General features: G+C 39.3%; 1 protein-coding gene across 4 annotated transcripts; it reads right to left on the bottom strand.

Moving 5' to 3' along the window:
- Nucleotides 1-8: 8 nt before the first annotated feature.
- IFNGR1 (interferon gamma receptor 1) lies at nt 9-21,080 on the bottom strand. 4 transcript variants are annotated; one of them, XM_032274653.1, is made up of 7 exons: nt 20,899-21,078; nt 8,956-9,070; nt 8,204-8,370; nt 6,094-6,266; nt 5,222-5,408; nt 2,793-2,917; nt 9-1,082 (listed from the first exon to the last, which is right to left on the bottom strand). In XM_032274653.1, the coding sequence occupies exons 1-7, from the start codon at nt 20,981-20,983 to the stop codon at nt 480-482; spliced, it is 1,455 nt and encodes a 484-aa protein (XP_032130544.1). In that variant the 5' UTR covers nt 20,984-21,078; the 3' UTR covers nt 9-479. The 4 variants fall into 4 exon arrangements, with proteins under 4 accessions (XP_032130544.1, XP_032130546.1, XP_032130545.1 ...); XM_032274655.1 differs by lacking the exon at nt 20,899-21,078 and adding an exon at nt 20,321-20,780; XM_032274654.1 differs by lacking the exon at nt 20,899-21,078 and adding an exon at nt 13,858-14,042.
- Nucleotides 21,081-22,680: the final 1,600 nt, after the last annotated feature.

The following is a 22,680-nucleotide window of genomic DNA, read 5'->3' as shown; positions in this document are numbered from 1 at the left end:
AAAATGAGTTTCAAAATTCTTTATTTAAAAATAACTATAATGTTTCATAAAAAATGTTTCTATTTACATAGTTCATTAATTCTATTAGTTTGAATTAGAATTTAAGTCCAATTTTGAAAAGCTTGCAGAATTTCTTCTGAAAGTAAGCACTTAAATTTACTGTATACATAGAACTTACAAAAACAAATGGTATACCAAGGCAGAGAAAAGAAAAAGAGTAAAGTGGCTACAAAGGTCCCTGGGACATCGCCTGCTCATCTAAGAACCAGGAGTACTGGATACTGTTCACCTGCTAGCCTATCTCGATGTAAAGGTTCATAAGTTACAATGCTTTTTTTGTTAAAAAAAGAAAATGTCTTGCCAAAAGTGAGACTGCCAAACGTCCTCTTTAGACTTTTATCTAAAGTAAGTCACTCTATCTAAAGTAGAAAAACTGTCCAGGAAACTCAGACTTCAAAGTTGGCGCATCTTAGCTGATCTCATGAAAATTCTCTGGAATCTTTTGTTGGTCTATAACCAATCAAGGATTCTTTACCGTTATCATCGACAAGTAGATCCACTAGCACATGTGGTTTATCGTAACCAAAGGAGGTGGGGGCTTTTATTACTGTTATGAGCTCTTGTTCTTCTGTTTTTATTTCAGCTTTCTTACTTGGGGGAAATTCTGAGTCAGATAAGGGGCTATGGGATTCCAGACAGCTGGAATCAGTATCAGAACCATTTCTGGAGTGATCACTATCAGAACAATTTCTGGAGTGATATGAGTTTAAAGTGATGCTGCAGGGTTCAGACTGGTTACTACTTAAAACTGAAGAACTCTCTCTCTCTATTGGAGTCAGATGGCTGCCCGGGACCATGTCAGGAATGTCTTCTTCAGTAGTCACCACTTCTGTTATACTAGAAAGTTCTTCTGTATGTTCTTCTTTTCCTGGATTGTCTTCGGTATGCATGTCTGGAACTGGAGACAATGGCTCTTCACAATCCACCTCCTTTTCTAAGAAAAATGGCTGGTATGATGTAATGCGTGACATGTATTTTGATTCAGGTTTTGTCTCTGTAGTGGCACTTCTTACCACAGAGATCTATGGGGAGAAAAATGGATTGATTAAAGATAAAACACTGTTAGGCTTAAGTGCCTACCCTCGAAAAAACGAAGGTCTAAAGGTAATGGACCACCAAACGGCACATGTAGGGTAACAGGTGAACAGATAGTTGCCTTTTCTTTTTAATGAAAGATACTACAGTAAGATTAAAAACAAAGTTTTCAGATTTTTAAAAAGCCACCTGATAACTTATTAATATATGTTGCTTTCTGTACATTACCATGATGGTTAATATTGCGTGTCAACTTGATTGGACTGAAGTATACAAAATACTGATCCTGGGTATGTCTGTGAGGGTTTTGCCAAAGGAGATTAACACTGGAGTCTGTGGGCTGGGAAAAGCTGGCCCACCCTTAATCTGGGTGTGCACAATCTAATCAGCTGCCAGTGTGGCTAGAATATAAGCAGGCAGAAAAATGTGAAAGGAGAGACTGGCCTGGCCTCCCAGCCTACATCTTTCTTCCATGTGGGATGCTTCCTGCCCTCCAACATCAGAGTCCAAGTTCTTCAGTTTTGGAGCTCGGGCTGGCTCTCCTTGCTCCTCAGCCTGCAGATGGCCTGTTGTGGGACCTTTGACTGTGTGAGTTAATACTAAATGAACTCCCCTTTAAATATATATATATAGTTCTGTCCCTCTAGGAAACCCTAATTCAATTACCTTCCACATGTATGCATATCATTTTTGCAAAGTGAGCACATCTACTTAATATTCTCATTACTTGCCTTCATCATTATAATTTTGAGTGGCTCATATTTCTTCATACTGATAATTTCTCTAATAGCAGATGTTGAAATGTTTCCAATTCTTTCTAGCTATAGAGCATGTTAAATATCCTGCACATCTTTTTATTTATGAAATTCTTTCCTTACAGTACATTTTTAAGAGTGAAGTAACTACATGTTACTTCAAAGCAATGGCATGTTTAGGGCACTATTCCACTGAATACCCAGTGTGCTTTTCCTTTTACCAGGGCTAGATTATTTTTCACCACATTTACCCATTACTGCTGGTACTACTGGATATCCAGGTTTCTTTTTCCTTTTCTAGTGTGTGTAAAATGGCATACTGCAAGGTTGCTTTGTGTTTAAGGATAAAATATTACAATTCATTTGTGAGTTGACCACTAACTGTTGATAGTTCTTATCCACTTTACTTAAAGACAGTTTTTTTAATAGCAAATTTTAATGTGCCCTTTGAGCATCACAGATATTATTCCTGTCATATTTCATTCAAATAGATACTATTTTGTTATCTTTGGCTCTGGACCTTTCCACATTCTGTCCCTTAGTGCCTGAATAAACTCCTCCTGTATGTCACTCAAGACTGCTAAGACATTGCCTCTGGAAAAACCATGACTAACCCCACCCGCAAAGCTGGACAAAGTCTTCACTGGCTTATGTATAAACTTTTACCTTTGAACCTATCACACTATCTATCCATTGTATAATTATATTTTCTTTCCACTAGACTTTAAGATCTTTAAGAGAAATGTCTCACTGTGTTTTTGCCCTGAGAACTAAAAATACTGCTGCAGAGCAAAAGACACAGTATGTGGTAGACTGACCGATTAATGGCAGGTGACATGCTGCTGAGCATCATTCTGCTTTAAAACATAATTTAAGAAGCTATCAAAAAAAGGTTCAAGTGAACCTTTTAGTGTATATAATAAAAAAAATTAAATACATTACCAAGGACTTGGGTAATATTATGCTTTTTTCCTTCAATGGATTAATCTTCTTAATATAAAAACAGATCAGTACCAGGGTAAGTACTAGAAATAGTAAAACAGCCACAGCTGGAATCCAAAGAGAACCTTAAAAAAAGGCAAAAATCACAAATTACAATTAAGATGGAATACTGCTATTATCTATCAGAAAGTCTTAGTGCCATTCTTGAATAGATTTACACATTAGTTAATATGACTAGAGTTTTAAAGAACACTGAAGAAAGCAGAAGTTAGAAAATTTGAGTAAAAAATTAGGTATCTGTCTTAGATAGCAATACGATTCTTCCAGCTGTGCAATTCTAGAACTTTCTGGGACTATTCTGCTATGACACAATATAGTTAAAATAGCTTTCCACAGTAATTTCCTTACAGCCCTACATACAGTGTGTTTCCAGGGTTATGCATTTCTTTTAGTTAAAAATGCAAAAAAATAATTTAAAAAAATCTCTCGTTAGAAATAAGCTGTGGTAATGTTTACAGCTCTTAAAATGATTTAGCCCCACTCCTCAGAATTTTCTATTACATTTATTTATTTCACAATTGCAAATACTTATAAAGCTTCACAGATGTACACACACATAGGAATGCTGCACAAGAATAAAGCCCTCTTAATTATAAATCAGACATAAATAATATAAATAGGAAAGATTTGTTTCCAAGCACATACATCTAGAATTACCATTGTGTATTTTGCTCGAATTCTGCTTTTATTTCTGTAGCACAACCTTTAGTTTTTTGTTTTTTTTTCCACAGTCCTCTCTTCCAAATTAACAGCACTCTACATATTGTGGCAATGTCTGGCATCCTTTAGGGCATTTTATTATCTCGAATTTTCTAACTGTGGAAGTTACTAGTTAATGAATGCTTCTATTATGCTTACTACAGGATGTGAAAAAAGTTAAATCATTATAATAGTAAAAAAGAAAACAACTACAAAACCAACACTCGTGCTGTGTTAGAAGTCCCACGGGCTGAGCAAGTGCTGGCTGCAAGGCATTGGGGCTGCTGCTCAGGAGCCACCGTGACGCCACCGTGTGGCCAGAGCATCAGTACAGTTTAGAATTCAGGCTTCAAACAAATCTGGGGCATTTGCATTATTTCAAAGTTTGAGCATTATGAAGGGTTTTATTTTTCCAATAGTATAATGAAAATTAGCATAAAATGCATTGCACTGCTTTAAGTCACCTATTTGAAACCTTCATGTAATGGCCTGAAGTTATTAGTATTAAATTTTAGGTGTTTGTTCTGACTCTGCAGCCTATATTTCCATTCTTCAAAAATATACTCATATCATAAAATTTTAGTAAAGTTTTAAACCTATAAAATATAGTCTAAAAAAATCCTAATAAGAAAAAAAATATATATATATATACCATACACACAAAGATAATCATCAAAGCATGATTTATCATAGTGAAAACTCCTATCTTAAAAGTTCAAAAAATAATAAAACATTGAATAAAAATATAATTTACATAGTGAAATATTCTACAGACATTAATATTAATGAAGTATCTGAAATAAAATGGAAAAATATTTATAATACATGCTTAAAGCAATACATAAAATCATATACACTATACAATATGATCACGTCTATGTAGAAAAACTAAAGAAAATACCAAACTGTGAATAATGGGGTGTTTTTGCATGATAGAACTACAGATTGTTTTGTTTTCTTCCAGCTTTTCATATTTTATAAATTATCTATAATGAACACTTACATTTCATAACTGCAAAGAAAAATCCAAACTTTTTTAAGGTAACTGACAGCTGAGAGTAATAGTTCTCAAGTTCAAGTTCTAGTGTGTATGTGTGTGTGTCTATATGTATACATATAAATACATATCTCCCCACTCCCACATTAAAAGATGAAATAAAATTAATTATTATAAAATGTTATAAAAATGACCCGTTATCCATTATTCAAACCCATCTATATACTTTTTTGGATATTAATCGCAAGTCTCTGTCCAGTTCATGCCATACAGTTATAATCAGTGAAGGTTCCTGTTCTTCAGTCTTTAAATTACAATCTCCATAAAGAACATTTTAGTGGATTCATAGCATCTTACTATGCTGAAGTAACAAACTGACTTATAATCCATAATCCTGAAATGTAAACATTTGCATAGTTTTATGTACTTATATTATGATTTTTTTCTTTCCTGGGTCAAGGGGCCATCACATGGCTTTCCTAATTGGTTGCTCCACATCTTTTAATGAGTGAGAAATTGCCTTATTTTTAATTTTGAACTTCTCTAAGGGATGGAACTAATAGAACTGAATATTGTTAAAACAGATCTTTTGAAACTGCAAATAAATTTGTTTTCCACATGATCCTATTTTAGTTACTCCTCCCTGTATATTAAGAAAATGGCAAGAACTTACCTTTTATGCTGCTATTGGAAATGGTAACACAAATTTCTTCTGACTTTTCAGTTGTAACACCCCATACATTTAAGACTCCTTCTGCTGAAACACAGTACTGGGAATTCAGTGAGGGCACTGGAACTGTTAACTGGCACTGAATCTCGTTGCAATCATCTTCCATCTTTGTGGATACTTTATACAGGATCTGGATGGAAAAAGAAAACAGTGAAAATGCATAGCTTCTTTTAATCTGCAAAAAAAAAAAAAAAATCACCCTATTAGTCCTGACCACAACTGAAGAAAACATATACGACTGAAGAAAACATATATGACTGACGTTGAACATGTCTAAAAATAGCTTTGATACCAAATAAGTCAACTTGTTACTTCAGCATAGCACGATACTATGCATCTGTTCAAATATTCCTTATAAAGACTGTAAATTTAAAAACTCAAATTGCAGGAATGTTTATTGTTAGTTGTTAAACTAACAAATGTTCATTTGTCCTATTCTTAGAGTACCAGGAATTTAGCTGGTGAGAGGCAGAAGTGCTATTATTACTTTACATCACCGCCAATGAGGAAGAAAATCCCCATTTAACAGGTGGAGCAACGGAGGTGTACTGGGAAAAATCCTAGATTCGGGCCATTCCACTTAATGAAGCAAATGAAAACTTAAAATGTATTCACATGGTCAGTGTTAGTGGCTAGCTCCCTAACATTGCTGCTTTAATACAATCCACATATTTTTTTCTTATCCAAATCTATGCTCTGTGAGTCTTGCTTGAATATTTATAATCATTCTATTTTCATTACACTACAGAAAGAAACAACTTTTACCAGCTACACAAGAATTCCCTTTATGAAAAATCTGAAACAGAAACACATACCTCACTTTTGTTCACTCTCACATAGACATTGTACACAATAATGTAACAGGTAATTTCATCATAATAATCCACTTCCTGCCCTTCTCCATTTACAAAAACTGAAGGGTGAAATATGTCAATTGTGATTTGCTTCTCTTCCTTTCTGATACCCAATTTAGGTGGTTCAATTTTTCCTGGGGAAGGAGGAGGAGGAAGTATAATAAGTCCTGGCCTTGGAACTTCATGGTACATTTCATAAAATTACCAGAATCTATAAATCGACCTACTCTTTTTTTGTTCTGGTTGTTCTAAAGCAGAACCACATTTAAACCACTCCACAGATATCTAGAAGATAGACTAAGTGTCCTTAACAAACAAATGTTTCATATATCTCAGGCAAGAAGTACTGTTGTTTAATCTAAATTGCCTCTTTAGCAGTTTAATTTCATTTCTAGTTGTAAACAAAAATAGTTATAGATTTTGGTTAAAAAGACTTCACATAATATAAACTCTATTAAGTAATTTTTCCTTTATCTTTGCTTTTGTAGATTAAGGACCCTAGTTTCTAAAAAACGTTTCAGAAATGGCATTCGTTATCATCCCTAACCAAAACTCTTTTTACTGTGAAAAATCAGAACTTATTCAATACATATTTATTAGGTCTTTGACGTTTGAGTTTGTTGGTGAACGATTTATCTAGTCTTCACATATTTACTGTGTGCCAGGCAGGTCTGTTTTTACACATCAACATATTCTCAGGGCCCAGTATACTTTCTGGCACATAGTAGGCCCTTGATAAATCTGTATGGAAAAACATCTAACATGCAGATGGTGTGGTAATCAGATGACAAACGTGTGGACTCTGGGGAAGAAAAGTATTTAAAGACAAAGGAGAGGAACAGCCTGTAGAAGAGATCAAGGAGGCACAATCTGAAAGGCCGCAGCAGAGCAAGGAAGTGAAGCTAAAAGAGAAGGTACCCAAGAGCTAGAAGACCAGGAAGGAGTCAAGTGACTAAAAGTTTTTTTACCCAGGAGTGAGGGTCTGAGAGCTAAGGTAGGACGTCAAAGTCAGAAAATAGGAACTGGCACTAAAGATTCTGGAGTTTGAGGTGACAGCAAACATCAGGTACACTATGTGAGTGGGATGCTGGAAGAATGAAGACCTAAAAATCACGGTGGCTGAAGAGAATAAGGAACTCTACAATTTTTTAATGCATTAAGGTGGTGTTCAAACTCCCACAGGCATTAAGAATAAGAGTTAGCTGCCAAAGTCCTCAGTGAATATAACTTAGAAATTAATGACAAAAGATGGGAAAGGAAAGGGTGGTGCAGAGGACAGGTGGGCAGCACAGACCCTTATCTGTATGAAGTGGAAATGTCATATATTTGGCTTAGAAGCAGCAAAGCGATGGCCACCTGTTAGCCCTATTTTGTGGGGCTTGAAAGAAGGGGAGCATACAGGTTGAGTATCCCTTATCCGAAATCTTTGAGATCAGCAGTGTTTTCAGTTTCTGAGTTTTTCTGGATTCTGGAATATCTGAATTATACTTACCAGCTGAACTTTCCAAATCTGAACATCCGAAATGCTCCAGTGAGTATTTCCTTTGAGTGCCATGCTGGCATTCATAAAGTTTCAGATTTTGGAGCATTCTGGGTTTGCAGACTTGGGATGCTCAGCCTGTACTGACTCCCTAAATTCCTCCAAATCTTTTTTTTTTTTTGAGACGGAGTTTCACTCTTGTTACCCAGGCTGGAGTGCAATGGCGCAATCTCGGCTCACCGCAACCTCCGCGTCCTGGGTTCAGGCAATTCTCCTGCCTCAGCCTCCTGAGTAGCTGGGATTACAGGCATGCGCCACCATGCCCAGCTGATTTTTTGTATTTTTAGTAGAGACGGGGTTTCACCATGTTGACCAGGATGGTCTCGATCTCTTGACCTCGTGATCCACCCGCCTCGGCCTCCCAAAGTGCTGGGATTACAGGCGTGAGCCACCGCGCCCGGCCTTCCTCCAAATCTTTCTTAAGCATTGCTGTGATAATTTTCAGCAACTGCTAATAAAAGCAAATATATACAGAAGACATGTATAAATATTTTCCTCTTTAAAATTTACATGTGTACACATTCTACTCACCATGTTGGCATACAGTAAATTCTTCTGACTTTGCATAGGCAGATTCTTTTTGTCCAACTCTAGCTTTAACTCTGACCCAAAGAGAATTTAATGGATCATTAACATGGTCAGAAATATTACAATAACGATGAGAAATATTGGTGCAGGCAACAATCCAGTCTCCATAACTAAAAAGAATAAAAAAACACAAAGATAACTTTTATTGTTATCAAATAAACTCAAACCATTTCTGTCTGTGCTTTGCTTTTCATTCACAGCACAGAGCGGGAGAAAGGGCAGAGTAAGAATAGGATGGAGACACTAGAGAAAGTAGGAAGCCCTTACTCTTTAGTTAGAAGTACTACCAATACTTTTTAAACAACTCTGGATTCCCTCAGTATACACGTTAATTATGGGATTAAGCACACTACAAAAACTAACAGTTGTCAAAATTTTTTTTGAAATGTATATTGTTCTACTAAAAAGTACATACACTACAGGAAGATGACACAGTAACTATTAGCTTTATTTGTCATGCTAATCCCAGAAGTTAGTGATATTTCTCTACTTCAATACTGATAGGAAGAGGAAGTAAGAGGCAAGAAATATTTTGCAAAGAATTTGCATCTTTAGCACTTTTGGACATCTACAAGCAGTTCAGGATGTTTTGCCATGTGGGAAGGATGATAAAACAGTAACACAGATGGTTGCCAAACTTGCAGGGACCTAGACAGAAACGGAATAAAATGGATAAATAAAAGACTGACACTCACCCATACGTCTTTACCTCTACGGTAAAAACAGGAACCTGTGGCATGATCTGGTACTCCCAATATACGATAGGTTTCATGTTATAGGACTCAATTGTAACATTAGTTGGTATAGGTACTGTAAGAGATTCAAAAGTAAAATGGACAATTGTAAGAAAGTTACATTCACATTGGAAAACCTTATTATAAGAGGCCACATTAGTCAGATATGCATATTTGAAGAACAGTAGAATTCACCAGGATACCAAAATTATTTAAATCAAGAATAGTTATCTAGAAATTAATTTTATTGAAAAATCTATAGAAGAATTCTGATTCATTTTAAATTATGGAAATATTATTGCAATATAAAAGAAACACAAATACAGCATGAAGCAATACATTCCCATAATAGAAATTTTATAATCAAATGCACTGACTACTGTAACAATAATCCTCAATTCATTTCATCACTAGAATTTTCAATATTTGATAATACAGATTGTATTCAACATTAACATGGTTTGGCTGTGTCCCCATCCAAATCTCAACTTGAATTGTATCTCTCAGGATTCCCATGTGTTGTGGGATGGACCCAGGGGGAGGTAATTGAACCGGGGGCCGGTCTTTCCTGTCCTATTCTCGTGATAGTGAGTAAGTCTCATGAGAGCTGATGAGTTTACTGAGGTTTCCACTTTGCTTCTTCCTCATTTTCTCTTGCCACTGTCACGTAAGAAGTGCCTTTAGCCTCCCCCCATGATTCTGGGGCCTCCCCCGATGATTCTGGGGCCTCCCCAACCATGTGGAACTGTAAGCACAATTAAACATCTTTTTCTTCCCAGTCTTGGGTATGTCTTTATCAGCAGAATGAAAACAGACTAATAAAGTAAATTAGTACCAGTAGAGTGAGGTGTTGCTAAAAAGATATCAGAAAATGAAAAGCAACTTTGGAACCGGTAACAGGCAGAGATTGGAACAGTTTGGAGGGCTCAGAAGAACACAGAAAAATGTGGGAAAGTTTGGAACTTCCTAGAGACTTCTTGAATGGCTTTGTGCAAAATGCTGATAGCGATGTGGACAATAAAATCTGGGCTGAGGTGGTATCAGATGGAGATTAGGAACCTGTTGGGAACTGAAGCAAAGGTGACTCTTGCTATGTTTTAGCAAAGAGACTGGTGGCATTTTGCCCCTGCCCTAGAGATCTGTGGAACATTGAACTTGAGAGAGATGATGTAGGGCATCTGGTGGAAGAAATTACTAAGCAGCAAAGCATTCAAGAGGTGACTTGGGTGCTGTTAAAGGCATTCAGTTTTATAGAGGAAGCAGAGCATAATGGAAAATTTGTAGCCTGACTATGAATTAGAAAAGAAAAACACATTTTCCGGGGAGAAATTCAAGCTGGCTGCAGAAATGTACATAAGTAGCAAGGAGCCTAATGTTAATCCCCAAGGCCATGGAGAAAATGTCTCCAGGCCATGTCAAAGACCTTCTCGGCAGCCCCTCCCATCACAAGCCCAGAGGCCTAGGAGGAAAAAGTGGTTTCCTGGGCCAGGCCCCTGGGCTGTATGCAGCCTAGGGACTTGGTGTCCTGTGTCCCAGCTGCTCCAGCTGTGGCTTCCGAGGGTGGAAGCCCCAAGCATTGGCAGCTTCCACGAGGTGTTGAGCCTGCGGGTACACAGAAGTCAGGAACTGGGGTTTTGGAACCTCTGCTTAGATTTCAGATGAGGTATGGAAACACCTGGATACCTAGGCAAAAGTTTGCTGCAGGGGGCAGGGCCCTCATGGAGAACCTCTGCTAGGCCAGTATGGAAGGGAAATATGGGGTTGGGGCCCCACTTCCAACCCCACACAGAGTCCCCACTGCAGCACTGCCTAGTGGAGCTGTGAGAAGAGGGCCACCATCCTTCCGACTCTGGAATCGTAGATCCACTGACAGCTTTCCTGGAAAAGCCACAGATATTCGACAGAAGCCCATCAAAGCAGCTGAGAGGGCAGCTGTACCCTGCAAAGCCACAGGAGCAGAGCTTCCCAAGATCATGGGCACCCACCTCTTGCATCTGTATAACCTGGATGTGAGACTTGGAGTCAAAGGAGGTCACTTTGAAGCTTTAAGATTTGACTGCCCCACTGGACTTTGGACTTGCATGGGCCCTATAACACCTTTGTTTTGGCCAATTTCTCCCATTTGGAATGGCTGTATTTTGCTCAATAGCTGTACCCCCATTGTATCTAGGAAGTAACTAACTTGCTTTTGATTTTACAGGCTCATAGGCAGAAGGAACTTGCCTTGTCTCAGATGAGACTCTGGACTGTGGACTTTTGGGTTAATGCTGAAATAAGACTTTGGGGGACTGTTGGAAAGCCACGATTGGTTTTGAAATGTGAGGACATGAGATTTGGAAGGGCCAGGGGCGGCATGATATGGTTTGGTTTTGTGTCCCCACTCAAATCTCAACTTGAATTGTATCTTCCAGAATTCCCGTGTGTTGTGGGAGGGATGAAGGGGGTGGGTAAGTGAATCATGGGGGCTGGTCTTTTCTGTGCTAGTCTTGTGATAGTGAATAAGTCTTACGAGACCTGATGGGTTTATCAGGGGTTTCTGCTTTTGCTTCTTCCTCATTTTTCTCTTGCTACTGCCATGTAAGAAGTGCCCTTTGCCCTTGCCATGATTCTGAGGCCTCCCTAGCCAAGTGGAACTGTAAGTCCAATTAAACATCTTTTTCTCCCCAGTCTTGAGTATGTCTTTATCAGCAGAATGAAAACAGACTAATACAAACATCTGCAGAGGAAATGGCTTTGCTAAGGATGGCCAATTTCACTCTAAAATACCACCAACCTCTCAATTCTACACATAATACTATTACACCATCAACACTTTTTCTATAGTATAGGAATAGATACCTAGAGATTGAACAAAGAAGCCACACATTACAGTTTCATCAACATTCTGCTCTCTGGGGCATACAGAGTTTTTACAAAACATATCCAACATTTCTTCTTGTTGTTACTCTTTTAAACCTTTTAGAAAACATCTGTTGGTAAGACTTGAAAGAGTCATTGTAAGATAACAGACAGAGGTCATTTTAACATCTAATCAGACACTACCAAAATCTAGTTATTAAAAGTAGTCATGGGCCAGGTGCGGTGGCTCACGCCTGTAATCCCAGCACTTGAGGAGGCTGACGTGGGAGGATCTCTTGAACTCATGAGTTGGAGACCCTGTCTCTGCAAATAATTGAAAAATAAGCCAGGTAAGGAAACCTATGCCTGTAGCTCCAGCTATTTGAGAGGCTGAGGAAGATCGCTTGAGCCCAGGAGGTCAAGGCTGCAGTGAGCTGTGACTGTGCCACTGCATTACGTTCTTTTAAAAAAAGAAAAAAAAAAGGTAGTCATTTTTCCCCACTGTTCAGTGTAAAACGCTGACCAACACCCCTTGGAAAACTGAACACACACACCTCTCCCTTCTCCCTTCACTTCTTTATAGATAAACATGAATGTATACAGTTAGCAAAGTGACCTCAAATTTATGGTTATTCAATCTTACCTAGCTGGAAGACTCTACTAAACATGATTTACTTATATAATTAAAACAAATAAATGAATGGCAATGTGAACAAGAACAGTGGCTTCCAAACGTACTTTATAAGTATCCTCAAAAATTGTGAGAGAGCCAGAAGTTTATAGTTTTTCAAAGTGCCTTGGATGATAATAATGATGATGATGATTTATATTTACATCAAGCAGACTGCTTAAATAAGAAAAGTACTCCCTGGGTCAAACATTAATAAACTGGATTCTTTCTTGGCTACACTGCTAAATATTTCAGATTTCCTCATTTGTCAAGTGAGGAAAATCTACCATATTTTCTCTGAAACAAAAATTCCAACATTCAAGACCAAACTGGTATATTGCCTTAACTTACAATTCCTTAACACATATATTATGTTTTCAAAGCAGAACACGGATCAATAGTTATTTAGGTAAATAATATGAACACATGGACAATTAAATGCTATCATCATTTCTTTTTTCTTTTTGATTATTTTTTCCTTTATCACAGTGGTTCTCTGTAGGAAGTGATTTTGTTGCCCAGGAGACATTAGGCATCAATGTCTGTAGGCATTTTTCGTTCTCAGAACCTGCAGAGGAAGTGGGTGGGGGAGGTACTACTGGCATCTAGAGGGCAGAGGCCAAGAGTGCTAAGTATCCTACAACGCACAGGACAGCCTCCACAACAAAAAATAATATAGCCCCAAATGCCAGCAGTGCCAAGGCTGACGAACCCTGCTTTATATGTTTACAACTTTAGTGTTTTTCTTTAAAAAAAAAAAAAAATTTTTAGGAAGAAAAAACTAACTTAACAACAGAATGCTTTATAGTCAACCAGCATATTTCATGATTCCCCTCAAACAAAGGATTAGATTTGGTTATTGCCAAAATAACTAACTTTTATATCATTTACCAAAATGGTGTAACAATTTGGGCCAAAAGGTAGAGATTATGAAGCTGGGAGGGTCTCAAGATTCAAATACTTCATACTACTAATCTGACCTTTTTGTGGCCAGTGACCGGACACCTACAGTTTTTCTCCTTCTGCTTCCAGAAGCACGACTGAAGGCTGCTGGTACCTGCCATCTCTGGTTCTCTAAGCAACTTCTTGTAGGATGAGCCCAAAAGCACTGTTCTTGCCATTGGTAGCCCTGGCTCTTCTTTGGTTTTGGTAGAGTTCCCATGGCCATTTACAGCAGGGGTTACTGAGGCTTAAGAGGGCCCTTTTTCTATCACATGTTGCATGTTTGAATCTCAACCTCCTGAAACAACCCAAATACTTTACAATCCATGTTTCAGGTAGAAATAAAAGTCACTCCTCTTCACCTGGAATGAATCAACATTAATATCAAATAACAATCATACATATAAACACACCTTTGCAACCAGATAAGAGGGGTACATGAGGCTAAGAAAACTCATAATAAATCTGAGCCTTCCTTCAGAGGCCATTTCTTCATTATAGCATTTTTTGCCTCTTGAGAGGCTGAGAATTTTCAAACCAGGAGGTCCTGGTTTCTTTTTAACAGTTCTTCCCATGATTGAGCGAAGTCTCAGATGTTACTATAAGAAGCAAGAAGAAACTAGGTGGTACTTTCAGCACGTCGCTTGGAAACCTCCTGAGCTAGATCACACAGCTCCTCAGACACATTCTCTATTTTTGGTGTCACTGACGGCTACAATGTCACTAAGCTTTCTGCCACTACGTAGCAAGGACCCCCCTTCCTCTGGTTTCCAAGACTGGAAATCCTTTTAAGGAAATACTTCCTTTTAAGCCCCTCTTTTTAGTTATTTCCAATAGGAATGGCTTTATAACAGTATATACTCAACCTGAAATTCCTGTATTTGAGAAAAAGACATGTAGAAGTCAATCTGCATACTAGAATATCAAACAAAATGCATCTGTACTTACGAAGGGGCTACTGAACCACACAATGGAAAACTACAAACAAGAGTAGGCTTGTGCAGAATTAGATTAATTTTTAATGCAAATCTAAGTATGTTTCCCATAATTTAAGTAAAAGCCTGATATGGTTAGACTAGGACAAGGACTTAAATCATAGCTTTCAAAGCAAGACAGACAGGTGGTAGGAGGGAGAGATTTCAATGGTTTATAGCAAAAAGAAATTACTACTAGGTTAAAGGAAAAACATAAATTTTCACCAAAAGATGTAACCTGTGGTTTTTAATGCTACCAGAAGAGAAACTATGTGGTTATTAGACATCTGCCTTTGTTGTCATTGCCAAAATCATATGACAGACATAAGCAGTTTTCTTAAGCTTCAGAATGTTGTAATGTGAGGTTTAAATTGCTATATATTCAGATTAAATTAATTAAGGCTCACAATAAACTTCTAATACATTTACACTATGTAAGTAAAAATATATGTAGAAAGAGCAAAAGAGTATTATTATCTCTGGGGATTAAGAAAAGATCCTACCGGAGTGATTTCATGAAATAAGATAATCTTACAGATTTTCTCATCTCTTGAAAGTGCCGGGATAGACAGTTTTGTGTAACTCATGTTGCTTTTGGAAACGGGCTCAGAATTATTTAGGTATTACATCTGCATACTATCTGGAGTAAAGTTTGGCTATTTTAAAATCTAATTCCCAGAACTCCTCTAGAATTCACAGCTGAGAATTTAAGAAAACCAAATACAGTAGAGAAGAATTTATTTTTCCTAACACTTTAATCACAATGCAGAAAGAAAGGAAGGCCCTGGTTAAAGCCAACTGTTTCCTCAGAAAGCTGATAAGCCAGAAGCAACAGGATACCAAAAGAGAGAGAGAAAGAGACACAGAAAAGACCAGGGAAGATCAGCAGGTGATAGAGCAGCGCCACCAACGGGATGATGGGAATGCCACAAAGGGCCAAAAATAGCAGTTGTGATAGCTATGCAACAAATGTTGGTGAATGTAGGGTGGATGGCAAACTATAGATACCTGCAGAGTATAGTTTGAGGACACTGGCCATCTCCTTTGCATAGATGGGTTAGAGGAACCAGGGCTGCTATCTGTGCTCCACCCTGTAACCACCAAAAGCATCTGTGCCCCTTAAAAAAACACACACACACACAAAATACCAGCCTAAAGAATTCATCACCCATCTTAACATACAAGTATACAAAGACTGTATGAAAGGTATGTACACCTTTGGTGCAACAGGGCTATGGATTCTGCAGAAATCATCCGACAGCCTGCTCACCAACCTCTTCCATGGGAAGAGCACACTGAGAAGCATAAGAAAGTGAGGATGAAGTAAACTGTTGTTCTGCATCTAAGTCCTCTGACACTACAACTCCAAAACAAATGTTCCCAATTAAAGGATCTGGATCTTTTCCAAAAAAACAACTCTCAGAAAAGATCTAACACACGTTCACCATGTTAAAGATACAGGGACACGAATGGAGACTGACAGAAAAGTTTCGTCTGCATGGCAAACAGAACCAGCATAAGAAATCCAAACTGAATAAACGAAAAGTACCAAATCAAGGCCTTTGTATTTCTGTCAGGATATATTTGATTACAATCTACCTCCAGAATGGCTTCCAGTGCTGATAAAATGGCAATTTTTCTTAATGTTTTCCAACTTTCTCCTTAGCAAGGAGCCGCATTCCCCCAGATTTAAGCCACAGAAGGACGTTTTGAGAATTCTTGCACATGATGTTTCAAGTGTTCACAGAAATCATCTAATTGGAATTTTTCTTTTTAAAGAGCCAGGCATAACACATAGTGGCCTGCAACAAACTTGTAAGTAACTAACCTCCCCTATATTTTTCCCTCACACCACCACCAACTTGGGGCTTATCTAATAAATATCTGCTCAGCCATTCTTCTGACTTAAAATCTAGGGCTAATTTATTCTTACTTCTATTTATCCAATTTCATCTAGTTGGGTTTGGCTTGGCATTAATTCTGACTGGACCACACCAATCTAGTCCCTGAGAGACATCATTTCTCAACACGAATTCTGTTTTGGACTAACTCGTTCTGAATTGAGAAATAGTTTAGAAAATAAAAAAAAAAAAATGCAGGCCTTTTCGATCTACAAAAAACAAACATTTCTGTCTGTTTTAACAGATGGAATAATGAGTTTGCTGCTGAGCCTATTTTAAATTTCTCATATTGACCTAGTTATGTTTGATTTTTTAAAAGCCAGCACAATTTCTCACATATGACTAAGGCAATTTAATATTTAAAGATATATTTGTTAAAATAGTAATGTACATTATTGAATAATTCCTAACGTATTAAATATTTAGTATAAGACACACAATGTGCTCACCTTTTTAATGCATTTTCTCAGGTAATCATCACATCCATCCCATGAGGGAGACAATACTATCACACATATTTTACCAATGAGAAAACAAAGCCTTAGAAAAGTTATATAATGACTTGACAATATGCAAAGATTTCTTGGTTTTAATTAAGAAAAATGCTTCCAACCTCTTTGTGATCACTTAATAAAATAAGGGGTAAATAACCTCCATATTTAAATTGGAATTGGAGAGGATTATTTTCTGGTGACTTCACAAGCACCTACTTCAAGTAACATTTCCTGATTTTATTACATTATCTCAATTACATTATGGCCATTAGAAAAGTTGAACAATGTATTAAAATGAATAATTTCTTAAGAATGCACAAGACTAAAATAGATACCTAGTGTTTTGATTACTGTGCATCAGGATAATCTAAAATAAAGACATCCCTTTAATAAGAAAATTACAAGTAAACCAATTCCTTTCTGTTAGGAATTCATTCTGGCTCAAACCTCATTTTTTGATTCTTTGTTCAATCAAAATTAAACCATTAATTACACTCATCTAGTTTGTAAAGCAACTGCACTATTGGTATGCTGCCAAATTTTGTAAGATAGCTGTTTAAAACTATTATTTTCTCTTCTTTAGGTTTTCACACACACACACACACACACACACACACACACACACAAACACGAGACAAAGTCTCGCTCTGTTGCCCAAGCTGGAGTGCAATGGTGCAATCATGGCTCACTGCAGCCTTGACCTCCTGGGCTCAAGTGATCCTCCGACCTCAGCCTCCCCAGTAGTTATAACTACAGGCACGTGCCACCATATAGGGTTAATTTTTGTATTTTTTTTTGTAGAGATAGGGTTTTGCCATGTTGCCCAGGCTGGTCGTGAACTCCTGGGCTCAAGTGATCCATTTGCCAATGTGCCAAAATTACAGGTGTGAGCCACTGCCCCCAGCCCATTTTCTTTTATATAGAACTAAAATGTCCTTTCAAAGTCTGTAAGAATCATGAATCAGAATAAAATGAAAAAGAAAATACAATGCCCCATTCGATAAATATAATTAAAATATATTATCCTGTGTATTTTGAATCTTTGAAATAACTACAGAATCCAAAAAAAAAAAAAAAAATGAAAAATTTAAACAGTACCCAGAGCATTAGGATACTAAAGTCAGATAATTAGTAGGAGGCATAGCTGATAAACTGTATAAGGTCAGTGAAGAGCCTTCCAGTTGGTGTAAAGTCCAGTCTGGCTCTGCAGCTGTTACTCAGCGTGGGACACCAACCTGGATCAAGAAAGCCAGTTCACGCTGATTCACTTAAAAATATATATATTACTTTTAAGTGTAAAAGTGCATGAAGAATGAAATACCACTGATTATTAAGTGGCACACATAGATTTTATTTTCACTTAAATATTAATGAAAGCCCATGAATGTAAAACAATACATTCCTAAACACTTGGACTTCCTGGAGACTGACCCTTATATCACCATATTCTCTTGTCTGCTTCCCTGTTGTTACCAGGTCCTCTCACCTAAGACTAACTTCGACTATATAGTCAAGCTTCGCAACAGTAAGAATAAGGCTGGGAAGCTAAGCAAGAGCCACAGCATTGTGGGATTCTTCCTACTTTGAGATTTTGTGTTTTAAATTAACTTTAAAAGAACAGGGGGCACAATACAATCTAGAGAAACGCACTGAAAAATCTAGAGAAATGTGTTAGAAATGCACTTTAAAAAGAGGGCTCCCTGAAATGAATAGAAAGCAAGGCAGGGGTTCTTATCTCTTCGAGGGGAGTCAGTAAAGGCTTCACAAACGTGACCCCAGTTTTAGGGCCAGAGGTGCAGAGACAAATTTTAAAGTTTCTGCAGAATATAGAAGGCCGCAGTTGATCTTCTCATGGGAGGCAGACGGGCAATCCTCCTCCCAGGGCAGGCTACAGGGACGTGCAAATTGTGCACTCATAGGGGTCACATGCTCAGGAGGGCCCTGTACTCAGAAGGAAGAGCCTGGCACTTGCTGTAACACTATGCCTGAGCTAGCATGATCTCCTTCTCTGCTGACATCCAGCCAGAGGCCTACTGACTCTTCCTTCTAAATGTTCCTTCTAACTGTCCTCTTCTCCATTTAAACTACTTCTAATTGACTCCAACGTAAGCAGCAGATTCCTAATGGGCCTTGTGTCTACCCTAAAACTATTTAATAAGATGACTGGTCTTTCTAAATGGCATATCCGATCCTGCATAAAATCATTTCCCTTTGTAAGATAATCCAATGATGTCAGCATTAGTAATGACCGACTTCTGTGAGGCAGAGTGGGTGTATTATTTTGTTGGCTCGACACCTGTGCTGCTTTCAGGAACACTATTTTGCTTCTTCTGGTAACTCCCTAACCCCACCCTCTACAAGAATGTCCTTCCTATGCAAGCTGACACCTTAACCTAGGTGAGCAAATCTGAGCTTTTCCCTGGGGGAGGCAGCAAGATGTCAAAACCCAGAAGCTGTCAGCATCTATGATTCCTGCCAAGTGTGGAAAGCAGTCAATATCCAGATAGTTAGAAATAAGAAATGGAGAGTCCTAGCAGCAGGTTCCTGGGTTCTAGCTTCTTGAGACGCAGCTGGCATCTCTAATTTCCTGTTTAACTCTGGCTTCTCTGAAACAATAAACTCCTCTTTTTGCTTAAGTTGTTAGTAAAGCTAGGTTTCTTGCTAGTACACATAAATGGCAATTCATTATTTGGTTTCTGCCTCTCCACCTAACCTATCTCCCTTTGTAACCTCTCCCTCACACAGTTTACAATAAAACGCTTAATATTCCACGAATTCAACATACTCTATCACACCTCTGCACCTCAGTCTCTGCACCTCTGGTTCCTGGGGTCACCTTTGTGAAGGCTTTACTGACTTCCCTGGAAGAGACAAGCACCCCACCTTGCTTTCCTAAGTTCAAACTCTTACAGCAAAGTACTGCAATTACCAGTATAGATAACTGACTTGATCCTGGCAGAGCGGTTAAGAACTTGGACTCTGGTGCCAAATTGAGCAGCTCCCTACTGAGTGGCCATAACCTTTCTGCCAGTTGGGCAGACTTCTCCGTAACTCAATTTCTCATCCATAATGAGAGAGACAAATAACGCCTACTCTAGACGACTGTTTTGAAAACAGAAGCAAAACGTGGACCTTTCAAAGTTCGTATGAATCATGAATCATGATATAATAAAAAACTTAATGGAAAGGTTTACTGATTTCACTGGAGCTCCTAATCACAATTACTCTGCGTTTCAGAAAAGCCATCCCCAACATTTGTTTCCTAGAAAATGTCAATAAGCAGGTGGAAATAAAATGCTCCAAAGAACAAATCTCTACGAAGACCTACTGCCAGAGAAACCTACTAGTGAGTGCTCGCAATCTACCACTTCGAGACTGAGACGTTTAAGACAAGTTACTGCCACTTACTTCTCAGCTGGCGATGGAATGTATACACTTCTACGCTAAGCATCAAGTATTTAAGCCACGAACTGAGAGCGCGAGGTCACTGCTGACCACGACGCTCACTGTCATGCGTCACTTAACGACGGAGATCCGTTCTGAGAAATGGAGAAATGGCCCCTTAGGCAATTTCTTCGGGCAGCAGTGACAAACCCAGATGACACAGCCTAGGACTCTCAGGCCACGAACCTGTACAACCTGCTACTGCACTGAACACTGCAGGTAACTAACTGCAGCACACTAGTGAGTATCTGCGTATCTAACCAGATAAACGGTACGGCAAGAAGACGGTATTATCATCTTATGAGACCACGCTGTCCCGCGTAGACCGGCAACGTCCTTCTGCAGCGCATAACCGTATTTAAAAGTGGATTACAAGAGCCGCAAAAACAAGAGGCGTGATTTGTGGTGGTGGCAACCAGGGGAGAGGCAGGAGAAAGGTAGCCGACGACTGCAAGCCACGGGGACCCGGTCTCGCGATCCCGCCTCGCGTCCCAGTCACCAGCTCAGGACCCGACGCGGGGGTCCCGGGCGAGGGCGACTGCGGAGAGCCGGGGCGGGGCTTCCCGACTGGGGCGGATCCCGCCGTCCCTCCCGTCCCTCCCGTCCCGACACGGCCGCAGCCCCGCCGCAAGCGATGGTACCTGAGGACGGCCCTGGATCCGCGGTGCCCATCTCAGCCCTACTCACACCCTGCATGGCAAGGGTCAGGAGAACGAGAAAAGCCATGCTGCTACCGACAGACGCCGGGTCCCACCCGGAGCGACGGCGGGCCCGGCGCGGCCCTCCAGCCTCGGCCTCGCGTCACTTCCGTAGCCGGGTCTAGGCCGGCGGAGGCGGGAGGCGGGACCAGGGCGGGGGCGGGGCGAAGTCCGCGAAGCGGCGGGAGGCGGGCTCAGGCGCTGCACCGCGCGGAGAGCAAGGCGCCCAGCTGTCGGGACTTGGGTTTCTGGGTGTGGGAGGGATTGAGTGCAAGGGTTAAGATCTTTCAGCCTGGCACCCCATTCCGCAATTCTTCCAGTTTTTTTCAGTATCCTGGGGTTGCGAAAGTTTGCATCAGGCCACAGCCGAACCACAAACTTTGTTTTACCATCTTAGACTTCACGTAGGTGTCTTGGAGCCTGACATTTTTAAAAGAGAAAGCCACTTCAAAGGCCATTTCCAATCCCTGCCTTTTCATTTGGGGAAGCTAAGGCTTAGCCAGCGACATGGTTTGTGCAGATTCCTACAGCCCAAATCAAATCGGCTTGGCCAAGAACTACTTTGTTCTTGGAGAAAAAAACTATTTGCATTACCTTCTCAGCAATTCGGTGTCAAATCACAGTTTATTAGGCAGCCTCACATGAACAAGTCTGCTCTCTTACCTCTCTGACTTTGTTATTTTGCAACTCTCCCATGCCACTGCAGCCACGTTGCTAAGTCATTCAGCGCTTGTGCGCAAACATGGTTATGTCTAATGATCTCACCTGCTGAGTATCATGACTGTAAAAATTTCAAATCGCAGCTCACCCTCTCCTCCTCCTTACCCCAGCCTACTGTTTTTTGCCTGGCACCTTTCACCTTGCTGCACACTATAATATACACCTTGGTGTTTGTTTTTTTCTTCTCCTTCTAAAGTGTAAGCTCCGTAGAGCTGACATCTTTACTTGGCACTCAATTAGTATTTGTTGAGTGAAAGAGTGCATGATTACTAGTGTTAAGGAAAATTTTTAAGAGAGAAAACTTTATAAAGACACTATATAAACTAGAGGGATTATCAGCCAGGTCATGATTGTATATTTAGAAGACCCTATCATCTCAGCCCCAAATCTCCTTAAACGATAAGCAGCTTCAGCAAAGTCTCAGGATACAAAATCAATGTGCAGAAATCACAAGCATTTCTAAAAGAAAAAAGAAATAAATCCCTTAGCTCAGTATTTCTCAAACTTTGATGTACATGTGAACCATCTGATAAAATGCAGATTTGGATTCAGTAGTTCTAAACCAGGTTGGGTCTTGAGATTTTGTATTTTAGACAAAATACGCAGGGGATGCCAGTGCCCCTTTCAATAGGGGCACTTTCCACACTTTGAATCAGAAGAATTTAGCTCAATCTAGACTAAGTTTAGGGAGAATATTTCCTTTCACGTATTTCTGATGCCTGCTATATGGAAGATACCTTCTAGTTGCTGTAAGGATGCAAGGATAAGTAACTGATCTTAACTGTTTAGGAGTTTATGGAGTAGGACAAAATATGATATCCAGTTTGTAAACATTTTTGTAGTATTCATCACAGGTTGGGTTACCCTGGTGGTAAACTCTGAGGCCGAGATTAAGGTATAAGGCATTGATTAGGGAGTGTTCTTGGAATAAACCTCTGTGAAGGGGAGGGGAGGAAGCAGAGCAGAGGAAGAAGTTGATCTGTGATGCCATCCCAATAGAGGCTC

Source organism: Sapajus apella, unplaced genomic scaffold (assembly GCF_009761245.1).
Source record: "Sapajus apella isolate SASKATOON/1434 unplaced genomic scaffold, GSC_monkey_1.0 scaffold6, whole genome shotgun sequence".
In the NCBI taxonomy this organism is placed as follows: Eukaryota; Metazoa; Chordata; class Mammalia; order Primates; family Cebidae; genus Sapajus; species Sapajus apella.
The sequence above is the reverse complement of the archived record's forward strand: the minus strand, read 5'-3'. Positions and strand labels throughout refer to the sequence as shown.

Coding starts and splice junctions, on each gene's coding strand:
- IFNGR1 (XM_032274653.1), bottom strand. CDS start 20,983: ATGGCTTTTCTCGTTCTCCTGACCCTTGCCATGCAGGGTGTGAGTAGG. Junction 8,371..8,955: donor GTAGAGGTAAAGACGTATGG/GTGAGTGTCAGT, acceptor TATTCTTTTTAG/TTATGGAGACTGGATTGTTG. Junction 2,918..5,221: donor TTCCAATAGCAGCATAAAAG/GTAAGTTCTTGC, acceptor CCTTTTTTTAAG/GTTCTCTTTGGATTCCAGCT.